At 43.9% G+C, this 21,110-nt stretch overlaps 1 protein-coding gene across 5 annotated transcripts in view; it reads left to right on the plus strand.

The window, feature by feature from the left end:
- Positions 1 to 1,698: 1,698 nt before the first annotated feature.
- LOC136886388 (L-serine dehydratase/L-threonine deaminase) overlaps positions 1,699 to 21,110 on the plus strand; it is a 51,196-nt gene continuing 31,784 nt past the window's right edge. For 2 of the 5 annotated variants that reach the window (XM_067159160.2, XM_067159159.2), the window contains exon 1: positions 1,726 to 1,865. In XM_067159160.2, coding sequence (XP_067015261.2) covers positions 1,836 to 1,865 — 30 coding nt within the window. In that variant the 5' untranslated portion in view covers positions 1,726 to 1,835. The other 3 variants (XM_067159161.2, XM_067159162.2, XM_067159164.2) reach the window with 3 other exon arrangements.

The following is a 21,110-nucleotide window of genomic DNA, read 5'->3' on the forward strand; positions in this document are numbered from 1 at the left end:
ACTAAAACTTCGAAGCAAATACAAGAATGTTTTGATCTCCGGTGAATATCAACAGTTTGATTTCTTTCAAAGAGGACAGATTTCTTAAGTTTCGACGTAAAACATTTTTCAGATTGGTGCGGTGGGGAGGAATTGGACAAACAGTTGACAGAATTCCCTTCTTGAAACATTTCAAAATACTACAACTGAAAAAGTATTACACATGCGGGAATGGTTTGTGACCACAGTCCGCCAAGCTGTGCTCAGTCCATCAGAAAAAATTAAAATATAACCGTAAGAGAAAATATTGAAGGTTTTGTGACTGAAAAGCGATTAATGTTGACCTAGTTGAGATGCCTGAGGAAACTGGACTCAATAAGGGATCAAGTGCATCTGCAGAAGGAATGAGCTGGTCTCAGATGACAAACCAAACGATAATTCACCTCATTCACGGCCAGTTAAATGTTGCAATGTCAAGAGAGCGATATTCTAGAGTTGCAAGAGTGCCAAGAGGTAATTGAGCAAGTAGCTGCGTTGTTTGGGTCACGTACCTATGGCAGCCCCGAAGATTGTTTCCGTGGTTTCGCATTTTCACACCAGGCAAATGCAGGGGCTGTACCTTTAATTAAAGCCATGGTCACTTTCCCCACTCCTAGCTCTTTCCAATTCTAATCTGTGTCGATGCGATGTAAACAAAAATAACGTTCAAGGAATGTTATATTTCAATGACGTCATGTTTTGACGGGTTTCAGCTTGTATGAATTGTTACATAGTATTTATTGATATGACCACTAATAGAGATATTTGAGAATTAAATTGTAATCCTTCCCATTTCCTACCATTTCACCCAGTGTTAATAAAATTATTTACAGCCTAGTATGTAATGCCTCTTTTTTCATTCAATTCTCGTGGACCGGGCGAGTCAGCCGTGCGGTTACGGGCGCGCGGCTGTGAGCTTGCATCCGGAAGATAGTGGGTTCGAATCCCACTGTCGGCAACCCCGAAGATGGCTTTTCGTGGTTTTCCATTTTCACACCAGGCAAATGCTGGGGCTGTACCTTAATTAAGATCACGGCTGCTTCCTTCCAACTCCTGGGACTTTCCTATTCCATCGTCGCCGTAAGACCTATCTGTGTCGGTGCGACGTAAAGCCACTAGGAAAAAAAATTCTCAATAACAGATATTTGAGAAGTACATTTTTAGGCTATCCCCTAAACTATCATTTCAACCAGCGTAAACAAAATTATTTATAGCCCAAATTGCCCGACTTTGCGTACCGTACCGATTTTCATTACATTCTGTTCAGCCGTTTTCTCGTGATGCGTGTAGGGCCTACAAACAGATAAGATATTACGAAAAATTATAAACTGCATTTCCTTCTAACTGCGGACACTGCCGATTCAAAAATTTCATTCCTTTTTAATTCTGAGCAATGTAGGCCTACAAACGAAACTCTCAGTGTAATAAAATGTTGCTCCTGGTCATAGCAAATACAGTATTTGGTCATAGTGGTATACTCTCGAATGATCGAAGAGCATATCGATTGTTGACTGAGTGGTCGATATGAGATAATTTATTAACATAATCAGCGATGCAAAGGCAAGGCCAACCAAGGTTATATAACATTGTAAACGTGAATGCAAGGTCGAAGTTAGTGAAGAGCTATCTTTAATTTCATATCTTGGTGCTTCACAAACAAGAGAGACGTGTGTTGAATCTCAGTCAGAGTTCGTGATGACGGTAAGGAGACAGAAAACACCCCATCCTTCAAGAGTGATACATCTGTACTGCAAATGCCACACTTCACGACCTGATACCGGTACCGGTATTTGAGTTGCGACTCGCGGGCTAAGTATATGGCAAGGCAGATGCAAGTGACGGCTCAGGTAGGGGTATTTAGAACTTTTTTTTAACTTTACAAAGCTAGAACAATATTTGGAAGTTGATTCCTCTTAATTCCTCTTTCTCGTGTTGTGATTACTATAAGATTATTGTCTTAAGACGAAGTACAACTAGGCAATCATCCTCTATCAGAGGGAAGAAAGGGCAGGGGACCGACACTTAGAAAAATTAAGTTATCGGCCAAACAAAGACACAGGGCACGAAGGGCATGAAAAAGAAAGACTCCCTAGGCTTCGGGAACCTAATACCGTCGTGGTCGTGGTCAGTAAAGAACAAGAGTTGATTAAGGGAAGTCAGACAGGAGGTGCCTAGCACAAGTAAGTGGAAGCAATGCCAGAATTCAGCTAAAGGCTCCTTAGTCGCCAACCCATGCTCCCAGCTTAAGAGTCCCTTTGGCCCCTTTTAGTCACCTCTTATGACCTTGTTTTGACACCCTATTCTTTGATTCATACAGTAGTTTTTGCATGTCGTGCCAGCAGCTCCCATTCTGTCCCTTTTATTTTGAGAAGACTCCTGTTTCGCGGTATATAGCTACATTTCCCATGTTAAAATTACGTGCCTTACAATTAGTCGGAAAGAGCCTCCGTGGCTCAGATGGCAGCGCGTCGGCCTCTCACCGCTGGATACCGTGGTTCAAATCCCGGTCACTCCATGTGAGATTTGTGCTGGACAAAGCGGAGGCGGGACAGGTTTTTCTCCGGGTACTCCGGTTTTCCCTGTCATCTTTCATTCCAGCAACACTCTCCATTCTCATTTCATAGCATCTATCATTCATTAATAAATCACTTTGGGAGTGGCGACCCCATCGTACTAACAGCCTATATCTGCTTCATTCATTACATCCCTGACCCGGTCAATGACTGGAAAACAGGTTGTAGGTTTTCATTTTCACAATTAGTCGGACCAAATACAGTAGAGACAATACGCGACACTCAGCGAGATATCGAGGGACAGCTATTAGACCTCTCTCTAGCGGATTGACCTGAGAACTACTGATTATGTCATAAGAGCACGTGTTTTTGCGTGTGAAGTTGTTGGTGTTATTTATGCGTTTTCAGTGAGTTGACATAATTCAATAGTAGCGTGTGTCATTCCTTGATATCTCCTCTCAATATGAGGGAAAAGGTATGTGCTGTGTTTGGCTGCAGTAACTATGAAGCAGAGAAGAATGCGCGGTCTTTCTTAAGTTTCCCTCGTGACAAGAAACTGTAAGTAATATTGTGTTTGCATATATATTCTTCAAGTGACAAAGAGATTTTTATAGTACTTCATAATCTTCTGACCTGCTCGACCCATATTTTAACTGGCTTAAAATATAATACACATATTTTATTGTATAGTGCAGCAGTTAACCTTCAATACCGATGTAGCCTATTGTTGTAGGTGTGATCTGTGGGTTTGATTTAATTCAGGAAAATACATTTGCATATGAGTGTGGCTGGTTGTGTTCCAAGTTAGCCCATTTGGAATGCCGTAATGCTTTGTCATGCACTGAAGAAAATATGTGTGATTTAAGAAATATACATATTTTGTTGAAACAATATGATGATGCAAATTTGCTTTACCCTAATGTAAAAGCATTATGGCAAGTATTGCTTAGAGGGAAAGTTTGAATGTTTTTGAGGCTAAATTTATAGATTTTCTTTCTGTTAACAAGTTAATAGGCAAATTGTCCAGCTCTTAAATGTAAATTCATTGAATCATGTGTGTAAGGAATGTGCCTATATTTTTGTTGACACGTGTTTTAATACGATGATACAAAGCTTTTAAATGAGAAAAAAGAACAATCTAGCCGTGAACGTTCAGGCAGGAATTCTAAATCTAAAAAAGTAATGCATAAATGAAAGATCAAGCCATTTCACAGCAGTCCATTTCACATCTTGATTATATGTCTAATTTCAGTCTTTAAATAATAACCTGTTAAATAATTCTTCATTCATTTATCCAGAATTGCTTTAGCAACTTTTAAGTTAATATCTTAGTAACACTTTTTTTCTAGACGTAATTTATGTATCCATTTCCGTATATGCATTTCCATTGATATTTGAATTTAGGGCTACTTTTCAGGTCAAGCCACTAGGAGCGCCACTTGCGACTTGTCTCCCATTTTAATAAGACTAAATCCGGAAGTGTCGCGTATTGTCTTTACTGTATTTGGTTAGACTCAGTGGCTCAGACGGTTGATGCACCGGCCTTCTGACTCCCAACTTGGCAGGTTCAATCCTCAAATACGTCAGCCTCGTGTCAGTAGATTTACTGGCAGGTGAAAGACAAAATTCCGGCACCTCGGCGCAAAATTACTTAGCGGGACATTATTATTACAATTATTACAATTAACGTCAAACGAACTATTCCGAAACTGCAAACGTGTTTCCGAGTGGACTTTCACGCTCCTCTTACGTTGTTCAACCAAGCATTTTATTAAAGTCTACACAGGCATTTTCTTGTTTGAGCATTTTGTTTGTCACCAATGTTTGAATGAGCATTTCTCGTGTATTTTAAATGCAGTTCTCCGTATAGCATTATTGATTCATTTCTATGACCGCATTTAAGAAATAGGTGTGGAAATTTCAGAGTATTTCACACAGAATAACACTACCGGTACGTCTACGCTGTTTTCTACTTACTGGTGGTGTATTCTGTTGTTCGTGCTTAGTTTTGGAAAGTTAACCTCAACTTTGTGTCGTACATTTGCCGGTAACCTACTATATCCAAGGGTCACGTAAATAATACATCCTTCCTTAAAATGAACGAAGTTCTTCTTGGATCCTCAGTTCATTAGTCGTTGAGTTCATATTTTACGTAAATTTTGTGGATTCGAGCTCGGGACATGTCTCCAGGCGACTCATATTTGAACGACCAGCTCTCAGCGAGAGAACTAGCTCAATGGAATGAGTCGTTCAAAAGAGTCAGTTCTTTTATGAACGACCCATCACTACAACAACACCACCTAGTTGAGTGCAGATGCGGATGGAATGAACAATGCCCGTCACATGATTTATAATATTTTGTCATAAAAGTAAATAACTTTTCGGTGGTCGAATGGATCCACCCTTGGCAATGAACACATCACTTTCCTACAAGTAATACGAGGTGAGATTTTCTGTGTATGATTTACCGTACCTTTTAAAATACTGTAATGGAATTTATGCTGTGCCGCTCAAAGTACATTTTTACCAGGTTTGGGGCTTATGCCGTGTCAAGAAAATAAGGTGAAATTCTTTACGTTTCGCAGAGAACTGTGCTCTGCGTCCTCAGAAGAAATCTCGACTGTCCACGAGAAAGGCTTCTTAAACGGGCCTTGAAAGCATCAGTAGCAACAATGTATAGGTTACATTAGAATTTGGATCATGGAAAAGAGAAGTTTTAGTGTAGAGCTAAAATTGCAGGATAAAACTTGTGTATATCTTAACTTGATAGCTCTTAGAATCTTATTTTGAGAAGGATTCGGGATCATCAGTGAAAAGAGCATCCTAACTGTAGATCTAAAATCGCAGAACAAAACTTGTGCAAGTCTTAACTCGATAAACATCATAGACTAGCTCTCAGTATCTTGTTTTGAGAGGGATTCGGGATCATTAGTCGGTTACTTGATATTTTATGTGCGCATTCGGTACATATCTTTAAAGCCCTCGCAGTGCTATCGCAGATTTACGGACATGTGATAAGACTCGCTACTAAAAAGGAATTTTATTATTAAACAACTGAGTTCTTTTGTTTTACCGACCGGGCTGTTGATCAGACATGGGTCCGCCAGTGTTACGTGCAAACCGAACTACGGGAGCATAACTTTCCATTACCGGTATGTTATTATACAATAGTTGTAAATAAGTAACTTCCACCTGCTAACATAACCGGTACCGTACTGGGAAGAAGAGAACGATCTTGTGGCTGAGGGGGAATTTGGTGCCTTTTCCTAATACTACTACTGAAGTTTTCCTTACTGACTTGCATTACTACCCACCCCACGACATTACAGGGTTCGACAGCAATTCAACCTACAGCAAATTAATACATTCCACGTGCCGGTATTTTGATGACCTAATACACGCCCAAAAAACTACAAAATTGCTTTAAAATCTTGAAATAAGGAACGTGAAAACACCGAAAAATATGTACCGGTATGTACTTATCCAAAATAGTAAATATGTGCATTATCCATATTACCTTTTACTCGTAAATGAGATAATACAATGAATAGTGCCATCAAATAATAATGAAAGCAATAGATATAGAAACACACGAGCCAATAATATTTCAGTCCTTTTTAAAAAAATGCACTTCTTGCAAGCGAAATAACTGGGCATTTGTATGTCGTCCACTGATATTCTGGATACCACGTGTTTCTGAATGGTATTTTTGTTATCTGCTGATCCATTCATTTCACATATTTCTCAGAAAGGTATCTGACCATCTGTAGAACTCGTCAAATTGTGAAATGTTTTTCTTTAATGGAAAGCAAGAGTTTTATCTTTGGCATCTAACGGTGGGTGGTGGTGATTATTCTTTTAAGAGGAAGTACAGTACAACTAGGCAACCATCTATATAAAATAAGAGTTTTGTCTGTACATTGCTCAGAATGTAAAAAAGGATGGTATTTCTGTATCAGTCGTGTCTACAGTAACAAGGAAATGCACTTTAAAAAAATCCGTAATGTCTGTCTGTCTGTCTGTCTGTCTGTATGTATGTACCCGCATCACGAGAAAACGGCTGAATAAAATATAATGAAAATCGGTATGCAAAGTCGGAGAATAAGTCGCTACAATCTAGGCTATAAATAATTTTAGTACTGAGCTCGATAGCTGCAGTCGCTTAAGTGCGGCCAGTATTCAGTAATCGGGAGATAGTGGGTTCGAACCCCACTGTCGGCAGTCCTGAAGATGGTTTCCCGTGGTTTCCCATTTTCACACCAGGCAAATGCTGGGGCTGTAACTTATTCAAGGCCATGGCCGCTTCCTTACCATTCCTGGACCTTTCCTCTCTCACCGTCGCCATAAGACATATCTGTGTCGGTGCGACGTAAAGCAAATAACAAAAAAAAAAAAAAAAAAAAAAAAAAGAGTCACAATGAGTGAAATGGTAATTTAGAGGAAGGCCTAAAAATTGTCAAATATTTATGTTATTAGTGGTCGTATCTTAACGAAAATCGGTAGGCGAAGAACTTCCAAGGCACTTCGGCGTCTCAGAAAACCGTAAAAGCAGTTAGTGCGACGAAGACATTATTATTATTGTTATTATTTTATGGATGTGGATTTCCAAAGAGTTTGTGTAAGTGTTGTAGAAGGTTACTTTATTTCGAACTGAGTACTGATTACTGAACCTTTTGAGGTTTGAGTATTCTCGTTTGTTGAAAGCTCAGGTGATGTTGATTACTCAAGGTAAATCCATAAAAATTACTAGATAATAACGCAGAAGAAAGAAAAGTGGCTTTACAACTAGAATTTAATGTAGCGAATTGCTGAAAGTGACGAAATAATGAAAATTGCAAAACAAATCAAGGGAAAAATAACTTAATAAATAGGTATTTCTGTAATGACGAGCCCATGATGAGGATTTAAGAGAACTCGTGTCCATTCAGCACTTCTAGTGGATATCGCAAAATGATGAATGTGCGCGTAAGTGTGTGGTGCGCGCAATGTGATATGATACTAGCTTCGCTACGGGATTCTCAGAAAGACTGACTTTGTGGTTTTCCTAGTAAACATAGGTCATTACAAAAATGTCAGTAGGAATGTAGTTTTCCGTGGTTTCCCACTTCTACTCCAGGCAAATGCCGGGATGGTCCCTAACTTAAGGCCACGACCGCTTCCTTCCCTCTTCCTTGTCTGTCCCTTGCAATCTTCCCATCCCCCGCAAGGCCCCTTTTCAGCATAGCAGGTGAAGCCGCCTGGGCGAGGTACTGGTTCTCCTCCCCAGTTGTATCCCACGACCCATAGTCTGCAGCTCCAGGACACTGCCCATGAGGCAGAAACTCAAACAAGAAATGTAATGACTAGGTCTACTAGCAAAAAATACTAGAGGAAGAAAGAAAGAAAGAAAGAAAATTATCGTGAATTTTGTTTAGCATGTACCCTTCTATAACAAAAATATTGTAAGCGATATATATATATAAGATAGAATTGTTTTAAATCTTCTTCTTGATGACGATAATGCTTGTAGTTTAAAGGGGCCTAACATCGAGGTCATCGGCCCCTAATGGTACGAAATGAAATGGCAACAAAAAGTTCAAAATCATCCACTGTTCAAAATAAGAAAATGTAATGAAGAATGAATGGATGGACATGAACAAAAAAAAACAATAAACAAACAAACAAACAAAACAGTGGATCCGACGCAAAAAAATGGTCATAAATAATAGTATTACTGACCAAGGGACCACTTATAAAGCATAATCCTGAATCGAGGATGCTTGATGTCTAAAGGGGTCCAAAATCCAGGTCTAAGGCCCCTTAGAATGTCGCGAGTAAAGTAGAACCATGGCATTTGTCATGTTGGGGTACTAATCAGAAGTAGCGAAGACTCACAGTGTTCCACACAAGATGGTACTACTCACAAGTATTGCACTTCGTACAGGTAACGCAGACCTATGGTGTTTCTCACACAATGGCGCCACTCATAGCCGACGCAAACCGATGAGGTTCCTCACGTAGGTGTACTAGTCACGGGTGCCGGTATTCTCGTGGTGTTCGTCACGTAGTGGGTACTAATCACAACTCACAGGCTACGCCCAGACCCGCGGTGGTGCTCACGTGGGTACGACGCACGGGTACTGGAAACCCACAGACCAGGCTCTTGGTGCTACTAATCACAAACCTATTTCGTACCTAATATAGTGGTCCTACTCGCAAGTACAGGCAACCCATGGTGTTCCCCGCGTGATGGTACGAATCAAAAGTAGTTTCATGGTTCTAATTCAATCATCCCTTGGTCGCCTCTCACGACAGGCAGGGGATACCGTGGGTGTATTATTCGTCTGCGTCCCCCACCCACAGGGGGTAAAGAGAGAGAGAGAGAGAGTGAAAAGAAGAAAAAAGAAGGGATCCGTCACTTCGAAAAATGAAGTAACGGACGAAGAAAGGCAAGGGCCGCGAAGGGTTTGAAAATGAGACTCCCTAGGCTTCGAATGCTCGAATACCGTCGGGGTCGGAAAAGAACAAGAGTTGACCAAGGGAGGTCGGACAGGATAGACGAAAGTGAGGAGCGTGGCACAAGTAAGTGTTAGCAATGCCAGGACTCGGCTAAGGGCCCCGTGGTCGCCAATCCACACTCCCAAGTTGAGAGCCCCTTGGGCCCCTTTTAGTCCCCTCTTACGACACACAGGGGATACCGTGGGTGTATTTTTCATCTGCGTCCCCCACCCACAGGGGGAATCTTCTTCTTCTGCTTAATCTCTTTACTCTCCAGGGTCGGTCTTTCCCTCGGACTCTGCTCATGAGGCTGTAGAGGTGGGGTCCCTCACTGTGTCCTGGAACTTCAGGCTCTGGGTCGGGGGATACAACTGCGAAGGAGGAGCAGTACCTCGCCCAGGTGGCTGAACAGGGGCCTTGTTGGGTGATGGAAAGAGTGGAAGGCAGGGGGAAGGAAGCGGCCGTGGCCTTAAGTTACGGACCATCCAGGCATTTGCCTGGAGGAGAAGTGGGAAACCACGGAAAACACTTCGAGGATGGCTGAGGTGGGGATCGAATCCACCTCTACTCAGTTGACCTCATGACCCCGTTCCAGCCCTCGTACCACTTTTTCAAATTTCATGGCAGAGCTGGGAATCGAACCCGGGCCTCCAGGGGTGGCAGCTAATCGTGCTAACCACTACACCACAGAGGAGGACATTGCTTTAAATATAGTAATGAAATCGGTAGTCCGCTTCTGTGGTGTAATGGTTAGTGTGATAAGCTGCCTCACCCAGAGGTCCGGGTTCGAATCCCGGCTCTGCTCGAAACTTGACAAGTGGTACAAGGGCTGGAACGGGGTCCACTCAGGCTCGGGAGGTCAACTGAGTAGAGGTGGGTTTGATTCCCACCTCAGCCATCCTGGAAGTGGTTTTCCGTGGTTTCCCACTTCTCCTCCAGACAAATGCCGGGATGGTCCCTAACGTAAGGCCACGGCCGCTTCCTTCCCTTTTCTTGTTTGTCCCATCCAATGTTCCCATCCCCCCGCAAGGCCCCTGTTGAGCATAGCAGGTGAGGCCACCTGGGCGAGGTACTGGTCATTCTCCCCAGTTGTATTCCCCGACCCAAAAGTCTGAAGCTCCAGTACACTCTGCCCTTGAGGCGGTAGAGGTGGGATCCCGCGCTGAGTCCGAGGGAAAGACCGACCCTGGAGGGTAAACAGATTACGAAGAAGAAGAAGAAGAAGAAGAATAAAAAAACGGTAGTAGGCCTTCTTTCTTCATCCGTTTAACGTCCACGGTCGGTCTCAGCGAGGGATCCTTGGAGCGTCAGAATGACGACCAGTACCTTGTCTGCTATATTCAACAGGAACCTTATGGCGGGATGGGAAGACAAGGAAGAGGAAAGAAAGCGGCCGTGGAAAACTACTTCGAGGATGGCTGAGGAGGGAATCGACTCCACCCTCCACCTGTACTCACTCGACATCCCGAGGCTGAGTGAACCCCGTTCTAGGCTTCGTACAACTTATCGAAAAATCCTGACAGATTTGCGAATCGTACCCAGGTTTCCGGGGGTGGTATTTACTCGCACTAACCACTGCACCATAGAGGCGGACCGATACATATATTACGGTATCTTTTATTCTACACTGTGGCTATGAAATCAAATTCATGATACTCATACTTGACAAATGGACTTTCTCAGCGCCCTTCTCTTTATAACTTCATTACCCAGTTTCTCAACGACAACGTCCGCCAGTGATGCATGGTCTTGGGGTAACGCACTGGAGTATGGATGCTGTCTGCTGGAGTTGGAATGCCCACAAGGGCGGAGAATTTTTACTGAATGGTTAATGAATATAACTTTCAGTAGTAATAGAGTACCAAACAAGTGAGAGGTTCAGGGAACAGCTGAGTAGAAGGTGTCATGGCGGAGACATGGCGGCTTCAGAAATTTTGAAAGAAATGTCCGAAATATGGCGGATGAGGAAATATGAAGTAAGGAATTCTGAAAAACGACGATGTCCAGGAAATGATTCAGAAGAAATACGATACGAGTAAGGGAAGTTGTTCAAGGGTTGAATTGAAAATTGCCTGTGAGGTAGGCAACCCTCTCAGCACGGGTCAACGACCTACCTTTACACAAATCGACATCGCGTCCTCCGTGTATTTTTCACAGCTGGGGGTAATGTTGAGTAACCAGGATAAAAATTAAATAACTGAGTATAGCAATAACAGTACAGATCACATGAGCTACAGATTTAAATTACTTCGCAATGTATAAAGCCAAGTCCAAAGTAGTGCGTGATCACTTATAACCAATCAGTAACCAGAATCAAATATTGGATTTCTGGTCTGTTGATAAATGTAGGGCCAAAGGCGGGCTAGTGGTTGGGAACACGTCGAAGGCAGCGGTCGGCCGACTCCAGAGGGGAACCGGAGCCATTACCCCAGCTGTGTAAAATACAGGGAGTACTTTATGTTGGTTTGTTGTCGTTGACCCCCTGCTGTGCGGGTTGCCTACCTCACAGGCGCTACCCTTGAACCACTTCCCCTACTCGTATCGTATTTCTTCCGAACCGTTTCCTGGACATCGTCGTTTTTCAGAATTCCTTACTTCATTCTTCCTCATACGCCATATTTCAGACATTTCTTTCTAAATTTCTGAAGCCATCATGTCTCCGGCATGACACCTTCTAGTCAGCTGTTCCTATTGGCTGCTCTGCACCTCTCCCTTCCTTGGTACTCTTACTGAAGGTTATATTTATTTACTATTCAGTAAAAATTCTCCGCCCTAGCGCGATTCAAACTCCGGTGCTGAGCGTCCGTACTCCAGTGCGTTACCCCAAGACCATACACCGCTGTTGGAAGTTGTCATTGTGTTACTGGGTAATGACGTCATAAAGACAAGGGAGCTAAAAAGATCCATTCACTCAAGTGTAAGTCCCATGAGTTTGATTTAGTAGGCTAGGCGCAATATGGAAGAAATGTATACGCATTGAATGTATTGACTTAAATAAGAATGAGTTATTTACTCTTCAGAAAAAATGTCCGCCGCACTCGGATACGAACTCACCATTCATAACGCACTGTGTTACCCCGTGACCACACATCATTGTCGAATGCTGGTATTGAGATACTAGGTAATGTAGTTCAAAAGCGCCGAGAGCTAAAAAATCCACTCACGCTGATAAGTGGAAGCATAAGGGCGGGATAATTGTTGGAACACGACAAAGGCAACTGTCGTCCGACCCCAAATGCAGGGAGGATTCTACGCCGTCCTTGAATCCTACCTCTCACAGGTGCAGCCCAGCCTCTTCCTAACCACTTCTAGGACTTTTCTTCTTCAGACTTCTTTCTTCGTGTTCTCGCATGCGTTTCCAGGTTTCTCAAGTCCACCATATCGACGGTATGACATCGGCTGCTCTGCTGCCACTCACTTCCTTGACACTCCCTTATAACGTCCGCCTCTGTGGTGTAGTGGCCACGAAATTTGAAAAATAGTACGAGGGCTGGAACGGGGTCCACTCAGCCTCGGGAGGTCAACAGAGTAGAGGTGGGTTCGATTCCCACCTCAGTCATCCTGGAAGTGGTTTTTCGTGGTTTCCCACTTCTCCTCCAGGCCGGGATGGTACCTAACTTAAGGACACGGCCCGTTCCTTCCCTCTTCCTTATCTATCCCTTCCAATCTTCCCGTCCCACACCAAGGCCCCTGTTCAGCATAGCAGTCGAGCAGTCTTCCTCGCCAGTTGTATCCCCCGACTCAATGTCTCACGCTCCAGGACACTGCCCTTGAGGCGGTAGAGGTGGGATCCCTCGCAGAGTCCGAGGGAAAAAACATCTCTGGAGGGTAAGCAGATTAAGAAAGAAGGAAAAATTCTATGCCTCACTGCGATTCGAACTCCAGCGTCCCGTACGCACTCTCCAGCGCGTTACCTCGCGACTATACATTACTGCAGCACAGTCATTGAGATCTTGGGTAATGAAATGCGAAAGAGAATGGACCTAGTATCAGCCATTCACACAATTGGGTTAGTTGACACAATACTGTAACAATATGTTGAACTTTAAGATTGAATTATTTTATTTACAATATAGCATTCAGAATTTAATAAACTGCAAGTACTGTTCCAGAAGTAAATTAAATGGCGTTTAGTGCCGGGAGTGTCAGAGGACATGTTCGGCTCGCCAGGTGCATATCTTTTGATTTGACTCCCGTAGGCGACCTGCGCGTCATGCTGAGGATGAAATGACGATGAAGACGACACACACACACACTCACCCAGTACCTGTGCCAGCGAAATTAACCAATGATGGTTAAATTTCCCGACCCTGACAGGAATCAAACCCGTGACCCCTGTGACCAAAGGCCAGCACGCTAACCATTTAGCCATGGAGCAGGACTTCCAGAAGTAAATGACATAACAGAAAATTATCAGTATAACATGCAGTCCATTAGATGTTAATTAAAACCCTTGTATAGACTACAAAATAATTGTAGTACGAGAATAATAATATTTCTTCTTTCTTAGTCTGTTTACTCTCCAGTTTTGGTTTTTCCCTCGGGCTCAGCGAGGTATGCCACCTCTATCGCCTCAAGGGCAGTGTCCTGGAGCAGCTCGGGAGATACAACTGGGGAGAAGGATCAGTATCCCGCCCAGGCGGCCTCACCTGCTATGCTGAGCAGGGGCCTTGTAGAGGATGGGAAGATTGGAAGGGATGGACAAGGAAGAGGGAAGGAAGCGGCCGTGGCATTTGCCTGGAGGAGGAGGTGGAAAACCACTTGAAGGATTGCTCAGTTGTTAATGAAAGCCCCCTCTACTCAGTTGACCTCCGAATGCTGAGTGGATCTCGTAGCGCATTTGCAATTTCGTGGCAGAGCCGGGAACTGAACTCGCTCCTCCGGGGGTGGCAGCGAATCACTGTAACCACTACACCGCAGAGGCAGGCAATAATAATAATGGGAGTACTAAAAATAGAACACCTAAAAGTAAAACACAGCGTTTAACTGACCTAACGAGGGCGTGGCGGAAGATCAGTGGACTGATTACTCGCACCAACGACAGAGCAACACCTCGCATTCTAGAAAAGAGGACTTCATTCAGATAAGTTCTAGGTTTCAAGTCCTAAGCATGTAAACATACATTATGATAAGAGAACACGTCCAAACTTTTACAAACTGTACATTTTTATACATGATACTGTGTTGGGTCTGTATAATCCTAAAGCTGCATAAAATTGTTAACCTTTTTCACAAATAATATATTGTTTTAACAGAAAACCAGCAGAATAATTCCATAAAATGTATACATGACCTTTTAAGATAGGAGTAAGTGGCAAAAGATCTTCATAGGTCGACGCCACAAACAAATATTTAAAAAAAAAAGAAAAAAGTGTCAAAATACAGACTTGACAAACTGCCTTCTTGTCCTCTTGAAAAGTTACCAAAATTCAGTTTGTATCCTTCTAATAGGCTACTCAACCCTTCAACTGTGAATTCTGTGAGGGGCATGGGTGGGAAGGGGTAGAAGATATAATAACGATGATCATGATGATGATGATGATGATGATGATGATGATGATAATCCCATCAAAATCCTCAAACCAAGTAGGCTATGGTAGACCTTAAATTAAGCCAACGACGAAGACAATACCTGAACGGAATTGCAATTTTACTTTTTAATGTTCAACTCTATTGAACTGTAGGATCCAAATAGATCTGCTCAGTTATCCTAAAGCCCGGAAGAGTGGACAGATATCCACGAATAAGAACTATAGACAATGAAAAAGAAATTGACAGCTAAACTTATGAATCACTTTCCAATTTGTATGAGGGGTTTGAGTATCGGCATTGTCATCCACGAAACTTAAAAGTGCTGTACTTGCCTCAATAGGCTACTATTCGCGAGCGGCTGTACTGAATAGTGCTGCCATGCCAGAAAGAGTAGCAAAAAATGAAATCAAACATAAGGCAAATTTTGAATACACTTTGTTAAAAACAAAGCAAGGGAAATTGTGATAAATAAGATAGAGGATGTCTCCCTCTGTGGTGCAGTGGTTAGAGTGATTAGCTGCCACCCACAGAGGCCCGGGTTCGATTCCCACCTCAGCCATCCTCGAAGTGGTTTTCCTCGGTTCCCCACTTGGCCTCCAGGCAAATGCCGGGATGGTACCTAACGTAAGGCCACGGCCACTACCTTGTATATCCCTTCCAATCTTCCCATCCCTCGCAAAGGCCCCTATTCAGCATAGCACGTGAAGGCTGTCTGGGCGAGGCACTGGTCCTCCCTGACCCAAAGTCCAGGACACTTTAGAGGCGAGATCCCTCGCTGAGTGTGAGGGACAAACCAACCCTGGAGGGTAAACAGATTAAGATACAGGGTCTTTCGGCCGCAGCACGTCTGGCGCAATGACGTACCTTCCCTCCTCACTACATTGCGATAATTCACATTTCTAGAGGAACTATTAGTCTAAAACCTACCTGGCCTTACTTTTGATGTTCAAAACGTTGTTCCTCAGCTGTCAAACTCTCGGGGTATCTCAGGCCGTGTAACAGTTGACATACACTTTTCTCTTCAGCATCCGCCACAGGTAATAATCACAAGGATTTCAATCGGGAGATTAACCACACGATCTTCGAAATCTTTGCGTATTATCTACACAGACCGATCAGCAGTGTGCCGTCGCATTATCTTGCACTACCGGTAAAGGGCGCGCAGCTCTGAGATAGTGGGTTAGAACCCCACTGTCGGCAGCCCTCAAGATGGTTTTCCGTGGTTTCCCGTTTTCAAACCAGGCAAATGCTGCGGCTGTACCTTAGCTGCTTCCTTCCCAGTCCTAGCCCTTTCCTGTCCCATCGTCACCATAAGACCTATTTGTGTCAGTGCAACATAAAGCAAAAAAACTAACCATTACTCCTTTCTTCTTCCATCAGCTCTTGAATGAATGGCCCAGGACAGTGGCGTATGCCGAGTCCAAGACGTGGGCTACCACTAGATTTACATTACCTCGTTTCGATGGTTGGTTTAGTGAATGTCAAGCCTTTTAAGTGTTTTGAGCTGCAGTCAGAAGCCTGTTGTGTTGTCAAGGCTGCTTCACGAGCTACTGCACTGGCCTCTGCTACTGTCAATACACACCACCTGATCAGTGGAGATGGTAGCCCAAGGTTTAGCAAATTCAAGTCCGGCTTCATGGCTAAATGGATAGAATGCTTGCCTTTGGTCAGATGGCCCCGGTTCAGTTCTCAGAATGAACCCCCTTGTACTGTTAATTCCCCTGGCTTCGGGGCTGGGGTTTATTACGTCTTCGCCATTCTTTTCATCCTCATTAGGTCACAACTAAACCCACAGACATGCCATGTACCATTATTATTAATACACTGACTGACAGAGCAAATGCAACACCAAGAAGGAGTGGTTCGAAAGGGATGAAAGTTGGGGAAAAAACAGAGACGGCACGGACGAATAATTGATGTTTATTTCAAACCGATATGCAGGTTACACAATGCGCACGGCATCGACTCAGTAGGATGTAGGACCACCGCGAGCGGCGATGCACGCAGAAACACGTCGAGGTACAGAGTCAATAAGAGTGCGGATGGTGTCCTGAGGCATGGTTCTCCATTCTCTGTCAACCATTTGCCAAAGTTGGTCGTCCGTATGAGGCTGGGGCAGAGTTTGCAAACGGCGTCCAATGAGATCCCACACGTGTTCGATTGGTGAGAGATCCGGAGAGTACGCTGGCCACGGAAGCATCTGTACACCTCGTAGAGCCTGTTGGGAGATGCGAGCAGTGTGTGGGCGGGCATTATCCTGCTGAAACAGAGCACTGGGCAGCCCCTGAAGGTACGGGAGTGCCACCGGCCGCAGCACATGCTGCACGTAGCGGTGGGCATTTAACGTGCCTTGAATACGCACTAGAGGTGACGTGGAATCATACGCAATAGCGCCCCAAACCATGATGCCGCGTTGTCTAGCGGTAGGGCGCTCCACAGTTACTGCCGGATTTGACCTTTCTCCACGCCGACGCCACACTCGTCTGCGGTGACTATCACTGACAGAACAGAAGCGTGACTCATCGGAGAACACGATGTTCCGCCATTCCCTCATCCAAGTCGCTCTAGCCCGGCACCATGCCAGGCGTGCACGTCTATGCTGTGGAGTCAATGGTAGTCTTCTGAGCGGACGCCGGGAGTGCAGGCCTCCTTCAACCAATCGACGGGAAATTGTTCTGGTCGATATTGGAACAGCCAGGGTGTCTTGCACATGCTGAAGAATGGCGGTTGACGTGGTGTGCGGGGCTGCCACCGCTTGGCGGCGGATGCGCCGATCCTCGCGTGCTGACGTCACTCGGGCTGCGCCTGGACCCCTCGCACGTGCCACATGTCCCTGCGCCAACCATCTTCGCCACAGGCGCTGCACCGTGGACACATCCCTATGGGTATCGGCTGCGATTTGACGAAGCGACCAACCTGCCCTTCTCAGCCCGATCACCATACCCCTCGTAAAGTCGTCTGTCTGCTGGAAATGCCTCCGTTGACGGCGGCCTGGCCTGTGGCACACGACAACACGTTCTACAATGACTGTCGGCTGAGAAATCACGGTACGAAGTGGGCCATTCGCCAACGCCGTGTCCCATTTATCGTTCGCTACGTGCGCAGCACAGCGGCGCATTTCACATCATGAGCATACCTCAGTGACGTCAGTCTACCCTGCAATTGGCATAAAGTTCTGACCACTCCTTCTTGGTGTTGCATTTGCTCTGTCAGTCAGTGTATTATTATTAAATACAAATTTGAATTTCACAGCATTACCAGAGGTCGTACGTATCATTCACTGGTTTATTAGCTTCCTCGGGAGATCAGTGGTGGTGTCCGATCCATGATCATGGGTTCGATTCGACCAACAAAACCTGAAAGAGTGCATTTCACTTTAGCGGATCTACCTATGCAAAAAAACTATATTACTCTTATAACCACAGCCCTGCAGCCTCTTCCTACACGGCTGTACTGTAAAAGTAATGGGAGTGAAATACCCGTACTCTTAAGTCAGAAGTATGAGGTGAGGAACGCATGGCTGTTGGTAAGCAGTGGCAATCTGGTGGAACGAAACCTAGCACACCTATTGGGCACATATCAGCAAGCCATAGGATGTTGGTCGAGGGGAGAGGGCTGCGAGATCTGTCTCCGATGCTTTGCTCTCAGAAATATGTGCGACGTTTTTTCTCTCGCTGCTTTCAAGTTTTTAAAATGGAATGTTACTGCTTATAACTCTTGGTCACTAATCAGTATTTAATGCATTTATTTACTCTGCTGTACGTACAACAATAAGACTTTACAAGCAAAAACACATCATCTTAATGAATTTGCGATATTGGGTTTCCCCTTTCTTTTTTCTGTTATTTCTTTTGTCTCTTGTCTTTCACTGCCTTCTAAAATCTGCTACATCACTCTCCTGCCAGTTAACAGAAGATGAAAACTTTTATGAACTGTACATGATAGTCTATCCTAACCTAAGAAGTCATCAATTGAATTGTGTCCCGATATCTGGTAGGAAATCTTATCACTCTACCACTACGTGTAGTCTTGACTCGTTCACTGTTCTGGAAGGTATTTTCCTGTTTCTGGTTGGCATGGTATTTTTTGGAAACAGGGGGTGTTATAGGAGGTAGATTAGGCTTCCTCACTGTATCTCGTTCTGTTTCTTCATCCGCTGGTATATAAGCAGGTTTGAGTCTATCAATGGAGACAATTACATCTTTGCCCTTGATACTAATGGTGAAATATTTGTCCTGCCTCTTTACCACTCGGAACGGTCCTTCATAAGGTGGCTTGAGGGATTTTTTTAACTTTGTCTGTTCTCAAGAACACATGTGAACAAAAAGAGAGGTCTTTGTGAATAAATGTAGATCTGGACGTCACTGTTCTAGGTTTAGCGGGCTTAAGATGCTTTATGTGATCCCAGAGTTGGGTCACAAAGGTATCTGGATTGCACTGTAACTGCACTGAGTGTTCGAAAAACACTCCAGGAAGTCTGATGGTGGTTCCATACATCATTTCTGCAAGTGAGTAGTTGGAGTCTTCTCGAATGGCTGCTCGTAGAACTGTCGGTAGGCTCTGAGTCCATCTGGGGTTCTTGTGCGCTCTGATTGCTGCTTTAAGAGTACGATGTAGCCGTTCTATTTTTCCATTTGCCTGGGGATGGTACGAAGTTGTATGTTGCACCTTCGCTCCGCAGAGCTTTGCTAAGTTTCTAAATAATTCCGATTCAAGTTGTTTCCCTTGGTCCGTAACAATTACTTCTAGAACTCCAAATCTACTTATCCAATTGTTGTAGAAAGAACTTGGGCGGTGATATTGGCCTTTGGAATGATTTCCATCCAACTGCTGAATCGATCAATGCAAGTAAGGCAGTAAATGTTGCCCTCTGATGGTGGCAAGGGTCCAATTATATCTACATGAACGACTTTGAGTTTATCATCTGGTTGCTCAAAATTTCCAACTGGAGACTTAGTGTGCCTTGTCACTTTGTTTTGTTGACAACTAATGCAAGATTGAGCCCATTTACGCACATCATTTCTTATTCCTGGCCATATAAACTTGGCAACAACGTTTTTGACAGTTGATTTCACGCCGGGATGTGCCATATCATGAATCTGTTTGAAAATTTTCGTGCAAAATAACTTTGAACAAAAGGGCGAATATTATTAGTAGAGACATCACACCACAACATGTACTGAGAACCGAACTGACACTGTTTGAATTTCAGTGATGTATTGTCTTATCGTAACTGCTTCAGCTCTTCATCATTTTCTTGATGCTTTGCTATGACTTCATAATCAATCACGGAAATTTCATCAAGTTTTGACAGAGTATCGGCTACCACATTATCTCTGCCACTGACATGACGTATGTCAGTCGTGAACTGCGAGATGTACTGCAGGTGCCGCAGTTGCCGAGGGGATGCCTTCTCATTCTTTTGTTGGAATGCGTACGTGATTGGTTTGTGATCCGTAAAAATGGTAAATTCTCTACCTTCAATGAGGTGCCTGAATTGTTTCACGGCCAGATATATTGCAAGCAATTCTTTATCATATGCACTGTAATTCTTCTGCGCACTGCTAAGCTGTTTGGAGTAGAAAGCTATGGGTTTCCAACCAGCGTCTCTGTGCTGCTGTAATGCTGCTCCAACAGCCTGATCAGAAGCATCTGTGAAAAGGGCTATAGGCAGATCTGGAACTGGAAATGTCAGAAATGTAGCAATCAGGTCTTCTTCACATTTCTCAAACTGTTTCTTGGCTTTGTCGGTCCAGTCAATTTTTCTGCTGTCGTTCTTCTTAGCGCCTTTCAAATATTCATGCAGAACAGCTTGAGTTTCTGCTGCATTTGGCAGATAACGACGATAAAAAATAAAGATGCTTACATTATAATGTGCTTTAGACTTCCATCGTTCTCATTTGAGGTTTAGGCTTCATCGAAAGCTTTGGTAGCCCTCAGATTATGCCACTGCCTGAGAATGACGTCTGTATATTGGTCAGCATTTATTGAATCATGGAAAAATATAGGCCCTATCATTCTGCGAGCACTTATTGCGCATCAAACTCCTATCTTCACATTGTGAAGTGGGGGGACATGCAATTTTCTGCACTCCCACTTAAGTGCAGCCATGCCTCATCACAAAAAAAAAAAAGGAAAGCTCTGGGCCAACACACCCATCGTGAACAGACTGAGTAGCGAATCCTAGCAAAACTGTTAGTTCCTCTTAAATGTTACGCAGCGGTGGATTTGCACAGTTTGGCTTTTAACAGTACATTAGCTTGTACAATGAGATGCGACAGGGATTTTGTTGGAGTTCTTTTCAAGACAGCTCCTATTTCATCAAGCTTTTCCTCCATTAAGAATGGACCCGCTTCTCAACTAAATTACATACCATATTCATATGGGGAGGGAAGATGCCAAAACCTTTGTGAAAGCAGCACTCTTTTCACATAGCTCAACACAATGCATACATCACTCATTAAACAAACGATAACTTTTGTATTCATACAGAAACTAAGCCCCTTTAGCTCTCAATGACGCACCGCCCCTGACACTGCTTATTCACATCAGTTGGACATGAAGCAATGA

This window comes from Anabrus simplex, chromosome X, assembly GCF_040414725.1.
Source record: "Anabrus simplex isolate iqAnaSimp1 chromosome X, ASM4041472v1, whole genome shotgun sequence".
Classification (NCBI taxonomy): Eukaryota; Metazoa; Arthropoda; class Insecta; order Orthoptera; family Tettigoniidae; genus Anabrus; species Anabrus simplex.